This window comes from Myodes glareolus, chromosome 12 (genome assembly GCF_982192425.1).
Source record: "Myodes glareolus chromosome 12, mMyoGla1.1, whole genome shotgun sequence".
NCBI classification, from domain to species: domain Eukaryota; kingdom Metazoa; phylum Chordata; class Mammalia; order Rodentia; family Cricetidae; genus Myodes; species Myodes glareolus.
Genome location: NC_142037.1, coordinates 20,497,252 through 20,516,339, shown reverse-complemented (window position 1 = coordinate 20,516,339; position 19,088 = coordinate 20,497,252). Strand labels below are relative to the sequence as shown.

The following is a 19,088-nucleotide window of genomic DNA, read 5'->3' as shown; positions in this document are numbered from 1 at the left end:
ACGTGGCAGGATACAAGATCAACTCCAAAAAATCAGTTGCCCTCCTATACAGAAAGGATAAAGAGGCAGAGAGGGAAATCAGAGAAACATCACCATTCACGATAGCCACAAATAGCATAAAGTATCTGGAAGTAACTCTCACCAACGAAGTGAAAGATCCATTTGACAAGAACTTTAAGTCTTTGAAGAAAGAAATTGAGGAGGATATCAGAAAAAGGAAAGACCTCCCCTGCTTTTGGATTGGGAGAATCAACATAGTAAAAATGGCAATTTTACCAAAAGCAATCTATAGATTCAATGCAATCCCCATTAAAATCCCATCAAACTTCTTCACAGACCTTGACAGAACAATAATCAAGTTTATATGGCAAAACAAAAAAACCCAGGATAGCCAAAACAATCTTATACAATAAAGGAACTTCAGGAGACTTTACCATCCCTGACTTCAAACTCTATTACAGAGCTACAGTATTGAAAACAGTTTGGTATTGGCATAAGAACAGAGAAGTAGACCTATGGAATCAAATAGAAGACCCGGATATTAACCCACAAACCTATAAACACCTAATTTTCGACAAGGGAGCTAAAGGTATACAAGGGAAGAAGGAAAGCATCTTTAACAAATGGTGCTGGCATAACTGGATGTCAACCTGTAGAAGAATGAAAGTAGATCCATATCTATCACCAGGCACAAAAATCAAGTCCAAATGGATTAAAGACATCAACATTAATCTGTCCACTTTGAACCTGATAGAAGAGAAAGTGGGAAGTAGTCTACAAGATATAGGCACAGGAGGCCACTTCCTAAGTAGAACCCCAGTAGCACAGACAATAAGAGAAACAATGAATAAATGGGACCTACTGAAACTGAGAAGCTTCTGTAAAGCAAAGGACACTGTCAGTAAGACAAAAAGGCTACCTTCTGACTGGGAGAAGATCTTCACAAACCCCTTATTAGACAAAGGTCTGATCTCCAAAATATACAAAGAACTCAAGAAACTAGACACTAAAAATATAATTAACCCAATTAAAAAATGGGGTACTGAACTGAAGAGAGAATTCACAACAGATGAACTTCGAATGGCCAGAAGACACTTAAGGACATGTTCAACCTCCTTAGCGATCAGGGAAATGCAAATCAAAACCACTTTGAGATACCATCTTACACCTGTCAGAATAGCTAAAGTCAAAAACACCAATGATAGCCTATGCTGGAGAGGATGTGGGGTGAGGGGAACACTCATCCATTGTTGGTGGGAATGCAATCCTGTGCAGCCACCGTAGAAATCAGTGTGGCGGTTTCTCAGGAAACTGGGAGTCAACCTCCCTCAGGACCCAGCAATTCCACTCTTGGGAATATACCCAAGAGATGCCCTAATATACTACAAAAGCATTTGCTCAACTTTGTTCATGGCAGCACTATTTGTAATAGCCAGAACCTGGAAACAACCCTAGGTGCCCCTCAATAGAAGAATGGTTAAAGAAGGTGTGGAACATATACACATTAGAGTTTTACTTAGCGGTGAAAAACAATGACATCTTGAATTTTGCATGCAAATGAATGGAAATAGAAAATGCTTTACTGAGTGAAGTATCCCAGACCCAAAAATAGGAATATGGTATGTACTCACTCATGAGTGGATTCTAGCCATAATTTAAGGACTTCGAGCCTGTGATTCATGATTCTAGAGAAGCTAAATAAGAAGGTGAACTTAAAGAAAATCATATAGTTATCCTCCTGGATATTGGAAGTAGACAAGATTTCCAGGCAAAACTTGGGTGCATGGGGGGCTGGGGTGGGGGGTGGATGTAAGGGGAGATGGTTAGGGAGAGGGGAGAGGGGGAGGATTGAGGATGGCTTGGGGGAATGGGAGGGGGGAGAGAGGAAGGATGGTTATGGGAGCAGGGAAGTTTATATTTCAACTAAGGGAGTCATTTTAGGGTTTGCAAGAGACTTGATTCTGGAGGGGTTCCCAGGCCGAAAGAGAGGTCCCAGATGGTACTCTGGGTAGCAGAGGAGAGGGTGCCTGAACTGGCCTTGGCCCATAACCATACTGATGAATATTTTGCATGTCACCACAGAACCTTCATATGGCGATGGATGGAGATAGAGACAGAGACACATATTGGAACACTGGACTTAACTCCCTAGGTCCAAATGAGAAACAGAGGGAGGGAGATCGTGAGCAAGGAAAGCAAAATCAGAGGGGGCCTTCATCTGATGATGGATGAATATAGACGGAGACCCACATTGGAGCACTGGAAGTCAGGACCGCGAAGGATGCGTTCACCCATTGATACAAGGGGACTGATCGAATGAGAGCTCACCAAGGCCAGCTGGACTTGGACTGAATGAGCATGTGATCAATCCGGATTCTCTGAATGTGGCTGACATGGGGGCTGACTGAGCCCCCAAAGTCCAAATGAAGACTGAGAAGCCATTGACAATGGCACTGGGTCTTGTTTCGTCTACATGGACTGGCTTTTTGGGATCCTGGCCTGTTTGGATGCTCACCTTCCTGGACCTGGAGGTAGGGGGGAGGAACTTGGATTTCCCACAGGGCAGGAAACCCTGACTGCTCTTGGGAATGGAGAGGGAGGAGGAGAGGGAGTGGGGGGAGCGGGAGGGGTATTGGGAGTAGGGGAGGAAGTAGAAGAGTGTTTTCAGATACTTGCATAAACAAGTCTAACGGAAAAAAAAAAGAAAAAAAATATGAACACAAAAAGACAAGTAAAGTGTATTTTGGTTACTCAAGAAACTTTCAAGAGTGTTCTGAAAACAAATATCATGTATCACATCATATTAGAAACTCAGGTAAGAGAAAAGGACAGTGACTTCAATTATGAGTGCTTTGAAATAAGTTCTAAGACAATTCAAAATATAATGATTTATAGTATCTGAAATTCATATTTATAAATTAATATAAGCCATTTTCATTAAAATCATAAAAATTTAAACAACCCTAATGTCTGGATTGGGGAGAGAGCTTAGTGAACAATATGTTTTTCAACACATTCATGAGCATGGGAGCTCAGATCCCCAGAGAAGTTCAAAGAATCGCACTCATCTGAAATTCTACTGTGCATATGGCAACATAGGGTACATACAAGAAAATATCCAGAAGTTGTAGGCCATATATGTCCAGGCAAGAGCTTATACTAAAAGTGAGAGAGGAAAGGATTGACATTCAAAGTTGTCCTTTGCTATTTTCATGGTTGCATATTATCCCACAAGCAACCACACACATGCTCTCTCGCTCTCTCTCGCTCTCTCTCTCTCCTCTCTCTCTCTCTCTCTCTCTCACACACACACACACACACACACACACACACAGTGGGGAGAAAGATTTAAATGAATTCCCAATGTTGAATTTAGTGACCTCTTTTTGAGATTATGACCAGGTAATGAGACTCCTGAATAGTTCTTCTTTAGTTTCTTCCAGGAAAAACAATTTTATTTGATAGATTAAGACAAAAAGAAAAGCCCGTTAAGAATAAGGTTCAAATTATAAGGCATTAGAGACCCATCAATAAAATAACAAACATTCAAAGATTGGACATAGCTTCTCATGTATATATTGTTTATCTGGATATAATTGCTCATTTCTGAATTAATTGATTATTTCAGACTTGTGAAAGTAAATATTAATGTTGGTATTTAATATTTTCTGATACTTTATCACAATAAAATCATAAATAATAATAAAAAAATAAAACACACACACTCACACACACACACACACGAATGATAGCAGTGCTTTTTCCATACGATTTGCTTTGAATGCTGCAGTGACCTTGCATTATATGCTCGTGGAGTCAGTGCTCCTCTTCCATTCATCTGCCTGCATGTCCCCATGGCCCCACAGTCCTAACTCTGTCAGAACTCTTTGGAGGCATTCTGTTGAGTAGTATGCTCTCAATGGTCAGTATATGAAAAAGTATTTTTTTTTTTTTGCTTCTAAGCATCCTTCTGCCTGCATTCTCAGAAGCCATGACAGTTGTGGTACCTTCAAATTGTTTTAACAGTTCACTCATGTGTGAATGCTGAAACCACCGCCTGGCTGTTTCTTTATTTAGTGACTTTTTGTGTAATCCTGAGTCTTTGGAACTCACGACCAGCTTCAAAACTCAAGGAAAGCAACATTCTTTTGTCAGCTATATTCTTCCCAGGTCACAGCTAAGACTGCTGGACTTCGGGGCCTATTGCCAGTATACTCTGGACCAGCAGCTTTATTCTCCTAGTTTCTGCTTTCGCCGTTCCTTTTACATGCTTTGGCTGTCATCACGGTCTTGGAGCTTGTCATGGGACTTTCCACCTGCGGTGTGAACCTTGTCCAAAATAGCACCTCTGCTGAAGTGATCTCCAGCAAACTGTAGGAAAACCTTCAACCTTGACCACTATTTTCAATGTCTTTTGAGCAGATAATGATCCCCAGTCTTATTAGATCAACAATCTAAACGTAACTTTTTCATCTTCATATTTGATATGCGTCCCTGTTCACATGTGTGTATGCATTTGTGTCTGTTGATCCTAGTGCATGTTTTTTAGGTCAATGGACATTTTTGACTGTCAGTTCTTACCTCCTAACTCAGTTTTGAGGCAGAGTTTCTTGTTGTTAACAGCTGTAAAAGCAAGACTAAAGTATAACTTTCCGGACAGCCTCCTGTCTCCATCTCCCATGGCCCTCGAGGTTCCCTGAGATTAAAGATGCACACAAGCACATGAGGCCCTTTCTGTGTTCTGAGGAGTTGATCTCTGAAGTCTTGGGTTTGTGTGATAAGTACTTTATTCCTGAGACATGTTCCTAGTCATGAATTCCTAAAACTGTGTTATTCCATGTCAAAGACACAAGCATACTTTCTCTATTTGCTTCAAAAGTACCAGCTTTACAAATTTCTGTTTATCTTGTATTAAAGGAAGAATAAATGACCTCAAATGGTTCTTATTAGAGAGAAACACAGGCCCTGTAACTGGATTAGAGGTTTAATTGAAAGTGCTCTGCACTCAGAAGCCTTAGTTCCATAATTAATAGCAATACACTTATAACCACTTCTTTAATTTAGGCTCAAAGTCTTCTTTTAAAAATTGAGTATTTTAGAGCCAGATAGATGGCTCAGTGGGTATACATAATTGTCACAGTAGCCCAGAATTTGAATACCTGGAATTCAACAAAAACTCAGACACTGTGTAATGTATCTATAATCCCAGCACTTTTATAGTACAAAGGAGGTGGAGGTAGTAAAATACCAAAGAGGCTTCCCAGCCTGCTCACCTGGAGTAAGTGGCCAAGTGCCAAATAAAAATAGAAAACACAATAGCATTGGGATTTAATTCTGCTGCATGGTCTAACTCTGTGGGAGCCTGGTTTATTTGGCTGTTCACCTTTAAAGACCTGTATGGATGGGGAAGGACCTTAGACTTCCCACAGGGCAGGGAAATCGAACTGCACTTAAGACTAAAGAGGGAGGGGGAGGAGGAGAGCGGGGGGGGGAGGAAAGGGAGGCAGGGAAGAGGGGGAAATTTTTAATAAATAAAAAAAATAGAAAACATGCCTCAAATAAGATGGAAGGCAAAGCCATCACACAGTGTTGTACTGTATTTTGGACGGGACACAAAAACAAGTACATGAAGATGAGGGATGCTAAACCATGTTTAGAATATATGGTATGCAAAAGTGTATTTTCAATAAAAAATACACCACACACAGACTTTACTTTTTAATTCATCTGACTTTAAACTTACACATATGAACAAAAAAGGTAATCGTTTGATTTTTAATGCTGAACTCAACTTAAATACCAAGTGTCCCATTTAGAGCTGCTATTTCTATGATAAAACACCATGACCAAAATGAACTTGGGACCAAAGAATTCATTTGGCTTATATGTCCACATCATAGTTCATCATTAAAGGGAGTCAGGGCAGGAACTCAAACAGGGAAGGAAGCTGGAGGCAGGAGCTTACAGAGGCCATGGAAGGGAGCTGCTTACTGGATTGCTCATTCTGCTTTCTTATACGACTCAGGACCATGAGCCCTGGAACAGCACTTCCCATGATGTGTTGGGTCCACATCCATCAATCACTAATTAAGAAAATGCCTTACAACCAGATAGTATGGAGGTATTTTCTCAATGGAGTCTTTGTTCTTTGTACTCATTTTGGACAAGTGTCCTTATCCAGATTAACTGTTTCAAGAGTTTGGGTGCACAGATTCACATCTGACCAACACATTGTCAAGATATTTCAGACAGGACACCGGAAAAAATAATAGCATCTGGTAATATCATCTAATCGATGGATAACGGAATCAATTTGCTTATTCAAAATTCACTTAAAGCAGATTGAGTGATCAAAGAACTATTTGAAAAATATATTTAAGTTGAACATATTTAAGAATAAAATATCTAAGGAAGAGATTAAGAAATAATAAAATTATACATTCCAGTGTTGAAAATAAAGTTGAGACGTTTCAAAGTAAACAACACTAATGTGAAGTTGCCTTAACAAGTAGAAAATTGCCAATCAAGTCAGATTAGAAACGACAACTTGTTTTTAAATGGGAATCTGAGCCCTGATACACACTGTTCCTTTATGTTGGAACAGTCTCTTTTCCAGCTCACACTCTCTGTGAGCTAGTCTTTCTCAATAGGTGCTTATGAGGTGAAGCCATATTCCTTCTACCATTTTAGTGTTCATTACTTAAGCAATGACACCCTCAAAAATGGCACTAAGATTGTAAAAAAGAAATGGTACCTATTTGGCGCAAGCTCCTCATGTGCATCCGCACCATTCTGAATCAGGAACTCCGCCATTTCAGGCTGATTTTCATTTATTGCCAGTCTGTAAGGTGTCAATCCATACTGCAAAGGAAAATTTTCATTTTATAAACTGACATGCTTCTCAACTGAAAAATGTATCACAGATTTTGTAAAGAAAATGAGTCACAAAAGGATAGATTTTCCTTCAGTCCTTGCTGCAGATTCACACACACAGGACTTCCCTTTCCTTTGAAAAGGAAACATTTTTCCCTGTCCAACAATGCCCATGAACACCACTTTTTCCAGAACTTCCCACAGACGCTTGCTAGTTCCAAGTTTCTTAGCTCCATGGAGATGTGCCTCCATTGCCCCAATCCTAAAACATGGCGGTAGATTTGGTGTGCATCTGTTGAATGAGTGAACTCAAGTGGCATCTCTGGAGCAGTTTCTCAATCTGTATTTCAAAACTATTTTCCCGAAACTAAAAATTTTCTCCCAAACCAAACATCATTTCCTGTTGCAGTGGTCCAAAAAATGCTGGAGGAAGACCTCAGACTCAAATGGTATGTAAACTCAAAGAGTGCTTATTCTTCAGAAATAGCCAGCATGCAACAGTCCATCACCCATATAAAATGTTAATGAGGACCATGGACAAAGACTTGCAGGCCCTTTGAAGGAGGACATGGGAAATTCTAAGTATCTTTTTAATAATTGGGCAGTCAGGGAGCAGTAACATGGGGGGAATGTTGATTGGACAGAACTAGTAACAATTTCATCCACTGTGGAAATTTTGTGTCACTATGGTCAGGAGCAGCCAGAGCCTGCAACTCTGGTCTCCCAGCCTTGTAAGGCCAGGTTTGGAACTGTTTAGCCAATTGGGGAACTGGGGAACTTCCTGGATTCAGGCTTAGGTCATTAATTACAATGGAGTTGCTCCTTGTCTAAGATAAGAAAAACATTTTGGCCCCTTCATTATGTACATATAAAATCTGAAAAAGTTAAGTGAAAAAGTCTTCTCAGTATGTTTTCTTCAATGATCAAATTTCCACATTTACCTGTGTGCCTGTGACCTTCCCACTCTAGCCTCATCTCTGAGGGACAAGTCATATCAGTAGCTTCTTAATTACAACAGATTTGTATTTTCTACAGACATTTATCTTAAAATTATTTTTTCTATTGTTTGTGTGTATGTGAAGTATGTGTGGGCCCAAGTCCTTTACTTGTTCAATTTTAAAGTAAAGCCCAAGTCTGAAACAAAAGGTGCTGTGCTGAGTTCCTTTAAGTTACCTACAAAACTATGAAAAACAGATTAGGAAAAAATGCTTGACTCTGAACAGATTCAGTGAGACTGCTTGAGCTTCAGAATGTGGAAAGTGATCTGAGTGTCATTGCTGGAAGTACATTGTGAATGAAGTTGAATGATTCTTACCCCCGTTTTTGCTGTAATATCTGCATTATACTCTAACAGCTTGCGGACAACTGTGGTTTTTCCCCTGCAAATAGCATGGTGTAGGGCAGCATGTCCGCTGTCATCGACAATGTGGGGATCAGCACCGTGCCTGAGTAGGATACAGATGCATTCGATGTTGTCCCTCTCGGTGGCCTGTGGGTATTGTATAAAGAAAGAAATACTGAAATCAAGAACTTGAATAAGCATTCCAACAATTCCATTGAATAGTTACCCTTGGATCAGACCAATTATTTAGGTTATGCATATTATCCCTCTCTTTTTGAGAGAGGGTCCTCAAGTACCCAGACGTTCCTAAATTCATAACCTCCCCACCAAAATTTTCCAAGTGGTAGAGTTTCAGAGGTGTGCCACCACACCTAGATATTAAAGCATTTCACTAGCACTGTTTGGCCATTGCTGTAGTGGGGGAGGTTGCTTGTTCATTTCCTTGTTTTGATACCGTGGAAGAGGTTGAAGACACCTGGAAAGAAGGAACCTCACTTGAAGAACTGCTTGGACCAGACTGGACTCTGGAAAGCCTGTATAGTATTTTCTTGATTGAGGTTGATATGGGCGGGCACAGCTTCCTAGGGGTGGTGGCATGACTGGGAAGCTTGTCCAGAGTAGTATAAGAAATCTGAGCAAGTCTTGGACAAAGCCATGGAAAAGCATCATTCCCCCATGACCTCTGCTTCATTTCCTGCCTCAGGTCCTGATTGAACTCCTGACCTGGTTTCCCTTCATGACTGACTGTGATGTGGAATTGTAAGCCAAATAAACCTTTCCTGTCCTGAGATGGTTTGGGCCAGTGCTTCATCACAGCAACAAAAAACAAACAAGGATAATTTCTAATCCATTTTATACGAAAAGTGTTTCCCGATAGCTACCTTGATTAATGGTGTCCGGCCTTCATCATCCTTCATATTAATATTGATACAGATGTTGGATAATAGCAACTCTACCACGTTTGGATGATTATGGGCAGAGGCGTAGTGTAGCGGACTCCTACAAATTGAGAGGACATTTTAAGAAATTACAGATTATTATGTAAAGGCACACTCAAGTGTAAATAGTAGACACCAATGTGCATTTCCTTCTGATGTAAGAGAAGAAACTAAAATTTTCTTATTTATTTATTTCTTTTCTCAGGTGTTCATCTAGTCTGTTTGGATGCTCACCTTCCTAGACCTGGAGGGATGGGGGGAGGAACTTGAACTTCCCACAGGGCAGGAAAACCTGACTGCTCTTAGGACTGGAGAGGGAGGAGGAGAGGGAGTGGGTGGAGTGGGAGGGTATTGGGAGGAGGAGAGGAAGTGGAAATTTTTATAGATAAATAAATAAGTAACTTTAAAAAAACTGAGCAAATCTGTCCAGAAGGAGATAACCTATGGTATCATAGCTCCCTTGCTTTGATTTTCAAAAAGCTTTAAGACAAAAATTACTAGGGATTCAACTGAGCATCGTTCATTGTTTTCAATATTTAAATTTATAGAACGTCAGGAAAGCTGACTGGACAAATGTAATATTTTAAGAATGAGAGGGTCTTGAGAGCTAGTAGATTTGTATGCTGTACAGTAGATATTTAAGTTACATGCAGGGAATAAGTGGACTGGCAGAATGGATAAATACAGCTGGAAAATTCAGTGTTTTTAAAGAATACAGTTATTAAGCAAAAATACTTTGAAACAATAATTTACTGTTCTATTATTTGTATGAAGCTCTAATTTGGAAGACTGAATAACGATAGACTAAATAACTTCTTATGGAGAATCTACGGTTGAGGGTCATTGTTTCCTGCCTATAATCTATTGAGAAATAAGAAACAAGGACAAGGAAAGAGGGCTGCAGTGTTAGTTAAAACTCAGTTGGGAAATCACTCGCCCTGCAAGCCTGATACCCCAACTTCAGAACCCCCAGCACCTTGAGAAACTGGTGCTGGAGATGTGGATACAGGAGGATATCCAAAGCGTGCTTGCCAGCAAGTCTAGGTCAATCAGTATACTCCAAGACTATCAGTCAAACACAGTGGGGATTTGGGTGAGAGAATCTGTCTAAAAAGCTGAAGTGGAGGAACCACAGGGTGGTTCATCACGTGAGGCCACCTACGGGCAGAACCAATGGCCTACATTCAATGCCCAGAATCCACAAGGTGGCAGAACACAGCTGTCAATAGTTCTCTTCTGACCTTCACACACTTAGTGGGCATGTGTGAGCCACAAGTGAACACACACATGTGATTTTTTTTAATAGGATGAAAAGAAATTTTCAAAGAGAATGTCAACCGCTAGCCTTCACATATGTACCCAAACACACACAACATGTATATAAATAAGGGGCCGGGGGATAGAGTTATAGTTCAAGTTGAAATTTTCCTTATGAGATTCCTCAGCAAGCATGAAACAGACATAAGATTTCTTGGTGATTCTTTGTGGGTTTCTTTGATTTTGAGTTGACTTAATATGTGAAAATTTATCTTATGACACAATTTTCTGTGTTGCATATAACAGCATTAAAACCATATACATAAGGGCTGGAGAGATGGCTTGGCATTTACAAGTGCTAGTTTTTCCTGCAGAGGACCTGGGTTTGATTCCTAGCACCCACAAAGCAGATCACAACTGTCCATGGTTCCAGTTCCTGGAGATCCAACACCCTCTTCCTATGCTTGTGCAGTACACTGAAAATACATGCAGGCAAAACACAAACCTAAAAATTGTAAGTGTACACATAAAAAGATGTATGTGGTTTTCTTAGCTAAATTCCTTTAAAGCCCCCAATAAAGTGCTCTAAAAGAGACAATGTAAAGGGATTTGTAAACTAACTGAAGTTCTTTGTTTTGCTTCTCTTAAAGAAAGCCTAGGAGCTGCCCTTCCAAGGTGCGCAGGTTTCAGGTGCCTAGGAGCCTAAAGCAGGTATAAAACCCAGAGGTCTCCATGAAAGAAGAGCCTTAAGCATGACATCTGCCCTCCCTCAGGCTGCAGATCTGGAAGGTATGTTTCTCCCTGGTATACCCTGACTGTCCCCTACAGTTTCTGCCCCTTCTGCCCCCTGGCCCTCCCCCCTCCCCAGGCCCCATTACCTGCCCCTTCGGTCGCATTCATTGACATGATGTTTTCTGCCATTCATGTATCGCTCCACTAAGGCAACATCACCCACACTGGCCGCCCTTTGAAACCTCCCCACGGGATCATAACCAATTAAATTAAGGGGAAAATGCTGCCTTCTCTGACCCAAGCACCCACAAGTCAGGCAGGCAGGCCACAGGCGGGTGTACCAAGGAGTCCGCCGAGGGGTTCTAACTGTAAAAGCATCATATTCAAAATCCTCCCACATGTTGAGCCTCAAGGCTCCACAGGCCCTCCTGGCCCTCCCTGCCCTCCCTTCCCTCCCTGTCCTCCCTGCCCTCCCTGCCCTCCCTGCCCTCCCAGGCCTCCCTGCCCTCCTGGCCCTCCCTGCCTTCCCAGCCCTCCTGGCCCTCCCAGCCCTCCTGGCCCTACTGTCCCTCCCTGCCTTCCCCTTTAGCCACCCACACCCTCACAAACCCAACAGTAAATGTTCCAAAACAATGACTAACTATCCCCACTGAACCAAATAAGTGTCCTGCTTGGGCAGATCCTTGGTTCAGTGTGAGCTGAACTCTGCTTCATTCTTAGCAACACAATTCTATGGGCATAGTGATGCACTGTGAGCTCACAATGGTACTCAGCAACTGAGCACCATGTGTGTGTTCTGTGCATGCCCAGGTCAGACTCCAGTGACAAAAGCATACAGTGCTCAGTACATGTAGACAAATATTGTTATGTTTTCTCTTTTAAGGGTGTTTTGGTTCTGATATGGGAACCTCAATTCTGAATACCCACAGAGGTATGGAACCTAGTAAGGGACCAGAAGGGAGGACACTATCTCTCAAGGAAAGGAAAAAAAATCTATAGTGTTATGTAGCTATAGAGAAAAACTAGAGTTGGGTGGTTTAATGAAAGGGAGATGGAACAGAAAGGTAAAGGAGGGGAAATGGAGAGGGACAACAAATATTGAAGGTCTTTAAAAATCTACATGGACAGCAACTACCCTCAGAAGCTTCCTGTACACATGTGAAAGGAACCCACAAGGAGACAAAAACAACAGGGGAGAGAAGACTTCAACTAGATATCATGTGCCACCAAATTAAACCTCCAGTGCCAGGAACAGGTTACAGCCTGTTGAGTCATTAACCAAAGGGACCCATGGAAACTACCAAATAGCACAGGCTATTGCCAAGGCTCTTGGTTGCTCACACAACCTGCTGTTAAGGTCTTGTTTCTGGAGGTAACACTTCTGTCACTGAATATGGAGAAGTTGAGCTGATGTCTAACTACATTATTTACCTACTAACCACAGTTCACTGTACTGGAAGGTACTCTGCACGCTCCAGGAGGAGAAAAATAGTCCTCAATACCTCTCAGCACAAACCCTTCAACCTACAATCACACCCAAATGTAAGGAAGCTCACAGATACCTGTAAATTTATATCTAGAGAATCCAAAATCCTCTTGTCTCTTTGCAGGCACCAGACATGCACAGAGTGAACACACATGTATGCAGACAAAACATACATAGACATGAAATAAATGTGATCTATAGATATTGAGAAGTAAGACATTTATGTAGTAAGTTCACTCTTTTCAAGTATATAACCCAGTATGTTTTTTTTACTATGTTCTTAAAATTATGCAACCATCATTCTATTTACTTTTAAAATATTTTTGTCATTCAAGAAAAAACCCTTTATTCATTAGTAGTTACTCTTCATTTCTCCAGACCCCCACCACCTATTAGTTACCAATCTAACTTTCTGTTTCAAGTGTCTCATTCTGGGTATATAAGAGAAATCAAATAATCTGATAAAGAAGTGTCCTATTCTTCAGTACTTTGGCTACTTTCAACTGAGCTTAATGTTTGTGATATTTATTCATGTTATACGATGTATCAATTCTCTACTTCTTTCCATGACTAGAAACTAGACCACTGTATTAACACACCACCCTTTGTTTACCTACTCATCAAGCAGTAGGTAATAGGGGTTTCTCTCTTTTTTCTTATATAAAAGCTCAGGTGCTAGTGGCTGCACCATTTTAATTTACATTCCAACAGTAATGTAGTAGGTTCCTGTTCTCTGGTATCTTTACACCCCAACATGTGCCCCAGCACCTGTGCATGCTAGACAAGTGCTTTACCTGTGACTTATATCCAAAGCATGCTACATCTGCTTTTCAATTGCTAGACCCTATTTTGCTGTCCAGCTTCAACCTCATATGACACACACACACACACACACACACACACACACACACACACTCCTCTACCAAGTTCAGGGATTGCAGAGCTGTATCACCAGGATTGACTTACCTTTTGTATTTTCACCATCTCGATGATATCAAGTATCTTCTCATTGAAATTTGATTTGCAACACTTGATGGCTGATAGTGTTGAACATCTTCCAGTGTGCCAGTGGGACATTTGGAAATCTTTCCAGGTCACGTGGCATGTGGGTGAGGTTCAAACTGCGGCTGGTAAGGGACAGACAAATATGCCATGTAGATGGAGATTGAGTGCAAAATTTGATTAAAAGAGGAGGTGTAGTGGGGAGGAAGGGATGGGAGGAAGGGACAGAGAAAGACAGAGAGGGAGGAGGTAGAAGGAAAAGAGGCTGAGATCTGCTTGCCTCAGTGGGGGAAAAAGAGAAAAAGAGTGAAGGGGAAAAGGAGGGAGGGAGGGAGGGAGGGAGAAAGGGAGAGCACTAGAGAGACTGAGAGTAAGCAGATGGTTTCTTAAGGGGACAAGATACCATTTGCTATGCAGCCATGCAGATGGTGTGAGGTGCTGTGACAGGGTGTGTCTGAATACTAACACAATTTCTCTTCAGATCCATTTATTGCCCTTGTGTCACTGGGCTGTCATTCTAGTGTTGAGTTATAAGAAATCTATACATTCTGAAGAAAATTCCCTATAGGCCTATATATGACTACACACAACACATGGGAATAAATCAAAGAGCAGGGGATATATAATTTCTTCTGGGCCCAAAGAAATAAGAAAGGCATGGACTTGATCATCAGGTCCTTGTGCATTATACAATTACTGACTGTACTGAAAAAATATTTAGTTACTTTAAAATGTTGTTGCTTTTTTCATTGTTAGAGAGGGAACCTGGAGCCTTACATGTATGAGGCAAACTCACACTACCCCCAAGTTGCATGCACAGTCCTATGTTTTCACTACTAGCTAGCATTGTACAAACATTTGCTTATTTATGGAGGGAGAGGAATATTAGAAACACTTCTGTTTTTATTTTTTAATGGAAAGAAAACATAGGAAAATGGCCATTGAAATGGCTCAGCACCTAAGGCCATTTTCCATACAAGCCTGATAACCTGAATTCCATTCCTGGAATTCATGATAGGAGAATTAAACCTACTCCCAGATGGTGTCCTCTGACCTCTACATATCTCCCTTGTCTTTCACACACACACACACACACACACACACACACACACACACACACAGAGAGAGAGAGAGAGAGAGAGAGAGAGAGATGGGGGGCAAGGAGGATCACTGCTTATTGGCTATAAGAAGTTAATGGAGGGTAGGTGAGAGATCAGCATGAAAGTTTTACAGATGAGAAAAATGCAGGTAAACCAATACTCAACTGTTTTTGCTCTCTACCAAAATATTTAGTGATATGTATAATATTTAAGGGGGTAGCACTTGGGCAGAAGGACTGGTTGTCACTTTTAAAATCCACCAAAAAGCTACTGATACCATAAAGAGCTTTAAATGAATGATTTCAAATTAGTGCGTTTTAATAGAAAACCCTTAAATATGCAAACACTTCAGTAAATTTTTGTCATCGTTCAGAAAATGCTTTTCTTTAAAATTTCTATATAGTTTCCATTCTTCCTGACGTAGATTGTGAATGTCAGCATACTGATTCTGAAGGGGGAGCTTAAAAGGAACAAGGATGCACTCAAGCAGAACCTAGACACAAAAGCAAGAGTAATATGCTCAATCTCAAAGACTTTAGAATTAAGTTAGCATAAGTCAGTAAGGCAGATTGAGAGCACCACTCACAGTTGAGAATAAAATGATGTATGTACCCCTACAATACAAAATGAGAAGAATGCAATATGCTTATGGTTGCATCCAGACTTTATTATAAGCTAGCTAAATGCCAGACAGTTTCCCTTTGTTATCTAGTCAACAACCATGTACTAGGACAAGCAGTAGGCTCATGACAAGAGTCACTATTCAGCAACCATATGATATAACCCTCCCAAATCAGATGGACAGAATGTCCACACTGGTCACATTCTATGCACGTGTAGTACAGGGAACTACTGGAGCACACAGAAGGCTTATGTGTTAGACTTGGGCCAGCACTATAGGCTCTAAGGTGGAGAACAGTGAAGACAAAGCAAGCCAGAAAGACAGAGAGAGGCAGTACCTGCAAACAGCCAGAGGTGAGAAAGCACACATCTGGTGAAAAGCTACAGAGAAAGGATAGGTGAGGATGAATAACTGGACAAATTAATTGATAAGGATGGGTTAGTTCAGGTCGAGAAAACACACTTTTCTGAGGGAAGAGCAAAGAGGTGACATGGGTTCAAGTGCTTTTTGATTTTTGGGCAAAGGGTGACAAGCTACTACCTCAACAATGCAACTTTTACCTTTGCTGAGATCCTGGGCTTCTAGCTCCATTGTTTCACATCTGGATCCTTTGCTCTCCTTGGACAGACAGTCTTCTGACAGTGCTGTGGTGGCTTTATTTGACAACTTTAAAGCATATGCAGACTCCATTCATTGTGATCTCTCCAAATGTGGTCTAATTTTCATAGTGCTGTCTTCCAGGAGAGATTTGATATTGCACGTAGCTGTAGCTTTGTTGTTCCATCTATCTCTGGAAAATGTCATCTGAATACTACTGAAGATTACATTGAATATGTATATGTATGCATATATATACATATATATTGCTGTTATAAGCCTGTTATCTGCCTAACCTCTAAAAGAAAAATGGTTTAGTTTCAGGATTTTGTGGTCACACAGAAACATGTATGCTTTTAGTGGATTATCCCTGCTCAAGTTCCAAGTCTCTGTATTGCACCTCCTGGGGAATGCATGACATTTTATACTTCTCTTCACACCTAGAGTCTGTTGACCAAAACCCAGTGAGTGCACAGGGCATCCTGCAGTTGTACAGTTGACACAGTAAAGTCAGAGTAGATCCTGTCACACCTCTAGTGTCAGTGTAAGTCAAATATCACATCTGTCTTGTGAAGTGACTAATATTTCATACTTACTTAGATGCAGAAAATGCAGTAATAAAATACCTGAATTGACACTTGCATATTGAGTTTTGAAAACTCTGAGTAAAGAGAAATCCTGTGTAGTACACAGGGTACTGGCTATATTGCTAATATCACCCTTGTTCTGATTGCTCTAAAGTGGCTATATTGACCTTGACCATCTTTTATTATTTCTATCCAGTGACTCTGGCTGTAATCTGTTCTTGTTTCCAGAATCTGGAGCTGCAGGATCATTTTTGGCTAGAGTATTTTCCCCTTTAGGATGGGGATGCTTCTGCAGAATTGCTAGTGAAGAAAACATTTGATGTATTCTTTTCATCCCAGAAAAAGCAAGATCACTTTAAATGTATTTTGGACATTTTTAACTTTGCAATTTTTGTTTCTAAATGGGTAATTCTTTATTGACTTAGATCCTATTGGTTCCTTCGTATTATTTCACATATTCTGTACTATTTTCCTTTTCTTTTTCCCTGGAAAGTTGATTGTAAAATATTTCTTCTATGTAGTGTCCTTTCTGGAAGACACTCTTTCACTGGAGTAATGCATCACCCCTGGCTTTACAATCCTTGTGCTCCTTTAATATGGAGATAACTCTGGCTTAAGGGGAAGGCTTTGCAGAAGACATCCCACTTAAATCTGGGCACACATTTACTCTGTACATTTACACTTTTGGGTCTCTGTGTTAGTTTCCATCTCCTTCAGGAAGATGCTTCTCTAAAGAGGGCTGACTGAAGCACAGATCAATGGGTATGACAGTCATTTTATTGGCTTGCTGCTTTGGCAGAATAATAGTATTGGGTCTTCCATTAGGCTCATGACTTATCTGTTCTTGGGATCTTGGCTATGTTAGCAGTGTCAGGCATGTGTTCCTTTTCATGAAGTCTCCTTAAATACAATCAGACTGGTAAGTTACTTCAATAACATTCGTGCCACTGTTGTACCAGAATATCTTACAGGCAAGTCATTATTTTCAGTTGCAGTACTTACAGTTTGTTGATATTAGTGTTTACCTTTCTCTTCTGATGCACATGCAGATACTGTGCATATCATGAACACAGTGAGTACTGCTGAAGTTTCTAGTTAGGCACCAGCTCAACTTTTTTCCCCCTACTTTCTGGTTTTTGTTTTATTTTTCTGTTTGAATTTTATGTGCATTGGTGTTTGGCCATGGGTGTTGTGTTCTGGAAAGTAAAGTTACAGACAGTTGTGAGCAGTCATGTGGGTGCTGTGCATTGAACCTCGGTCCTGTGCAAGAACAGTCAGTGCTCTTAACTGCTGAGTCATCTATCCAACCCCTTATTTTTGTTTTTTTATATAGATAATACTTTAATTGCCTTTACATTCTAGGTATTATCTCTTTCTCTGATATGGAGCTGGTGAAATTTTTAGGCATGCTGGTATCTTCCTCTTAACTCAAGTAATGGTGTTCTTCGCTATACATAAACTTTAATTTCACAAAGTCTGATTTATTAAGTTTTTGTTTTCAAACTCTATGGGATCCTGTTCAGAAATTCCTTTCCTTTATCAAAGAGGTCATGCCTATTCCCTATATTCTTCTCTGTCAAATTCATGGTATTAGGTTTTAGGTTCTGGCCCTTGATGCTTATCGAGATGACTTCTGCACTGGGTCTACATAAAGGAATGAGATTCATTCTTCTCATTATACTTATTTGAATTGATCTGCATGATTTGTAAAACTGCTGTCAATTCCCTGAGTTGCACTGTGTTCTCTTTAGTTAAATGACATATAGATATATGAGTACAAATTTATGTATAGATTCTTACTAATATTTCATTAGGCAACGATATTTGAATGACAATGTCATACTCTTTATATTCCTATATCTTTGTAGTATAACTGGAAATTCGTGATGGTAATACCTCAGGCAATATTATTGTTGTTCATGATTGCTTTGACTAATCTGTATCTTTTGTATTTCTTTTGTATTAAAATATGAAATTTAAGATTGATTTCTAAATCCTGCGAAGAATTGTTGGGATTGAATAGAGTGTCTAGATTAATTTTTTTAGAATGGCCGTCTCCACCATATTATTCCTGCCAATCCAAAACCATGAAGGCTTTCTAGGTTATTGTATCTTTTTCTATTTCCTTTCATGAAGTTTAGAGTTTTCATTGTACAAGTCATTCAATTTCTTGGTTATACTTAATCTAAGATATTTGGGAGAATCTGTAAGTTCTATTGCTTGACTATTTTCTTAGTATTTTGGCACTTGTATTCGTGAAGGTGACTCTGCTCTGCTCATTAATTTTTATTCTAATACAACACTGAGTATATTTATTAGCAGCTGGTACAAGTAATGGGAGTCATTATAAGGTTAAAAAGAAAACTGGGTACCCTTGGAGTGGGGAGGACCTTGGAATTGCCACGGGGCAGGGAACCCTGACTGCTCTTAGGACTAGAGAGGGAGGGAAAGGTGGGAAGGGGGAGGAAAAGGGGAGGCAAGAAGGAGGTGGAAATTTTTAATAAATAAATAACTCAAGAAACTAGACATTAAAACTTAATTAACCTAATTAA

The 19,088-nt window shown here is 40.3% G+C and overlaps 1 protein-coding gene across 4 annotated transcripts in view; it reads right to left on the bottom strand.

Moving 5' to 3' along the window:
• Window positions 1-17,877, bottom strand: part of LOC148120185 (uncharacterized) — a 32,859-nt gene extending 14,982 nt beyond the window's left edge. Inside the window, exons 1-5 of one of the 4 annotated variants that reach the window (XM_087912070.1) lie at window positions 15,913-17,877; window positions 13,595-13,755; window positions 9,097-9,214; window positions 8,189-8,362; window positions 6,755-6,861 (exon numbers count right to left, since the gene is read on the bottom strand). In XM_087912070.1, coding sequence (XP_087768196.1) covers window positions 6,755-6,861; window positions 8,189-8,362; window positions 9,097-9,132 — 317 coding nt within the window. In that variant the 5' untranslated portion in view covers window positions 9,133-9,214; window positions 13,595-13,755; window positions 15,913-17,877. The remainder of the gene's footprint in view (window positions 1-6,754; window positions 6,862-8,188; window positions 8,363-9,096; window positions 9,215-13,594; window positions 13,756-15,912) is intronic. The other 3 variants (XM_087912073.1, XM_087912072.1, XM_087912071.1) reach the window with 3 other exon arrangements.
• Window positions 17,878-19,088: the final 1,211 nt, after the last annotated feature.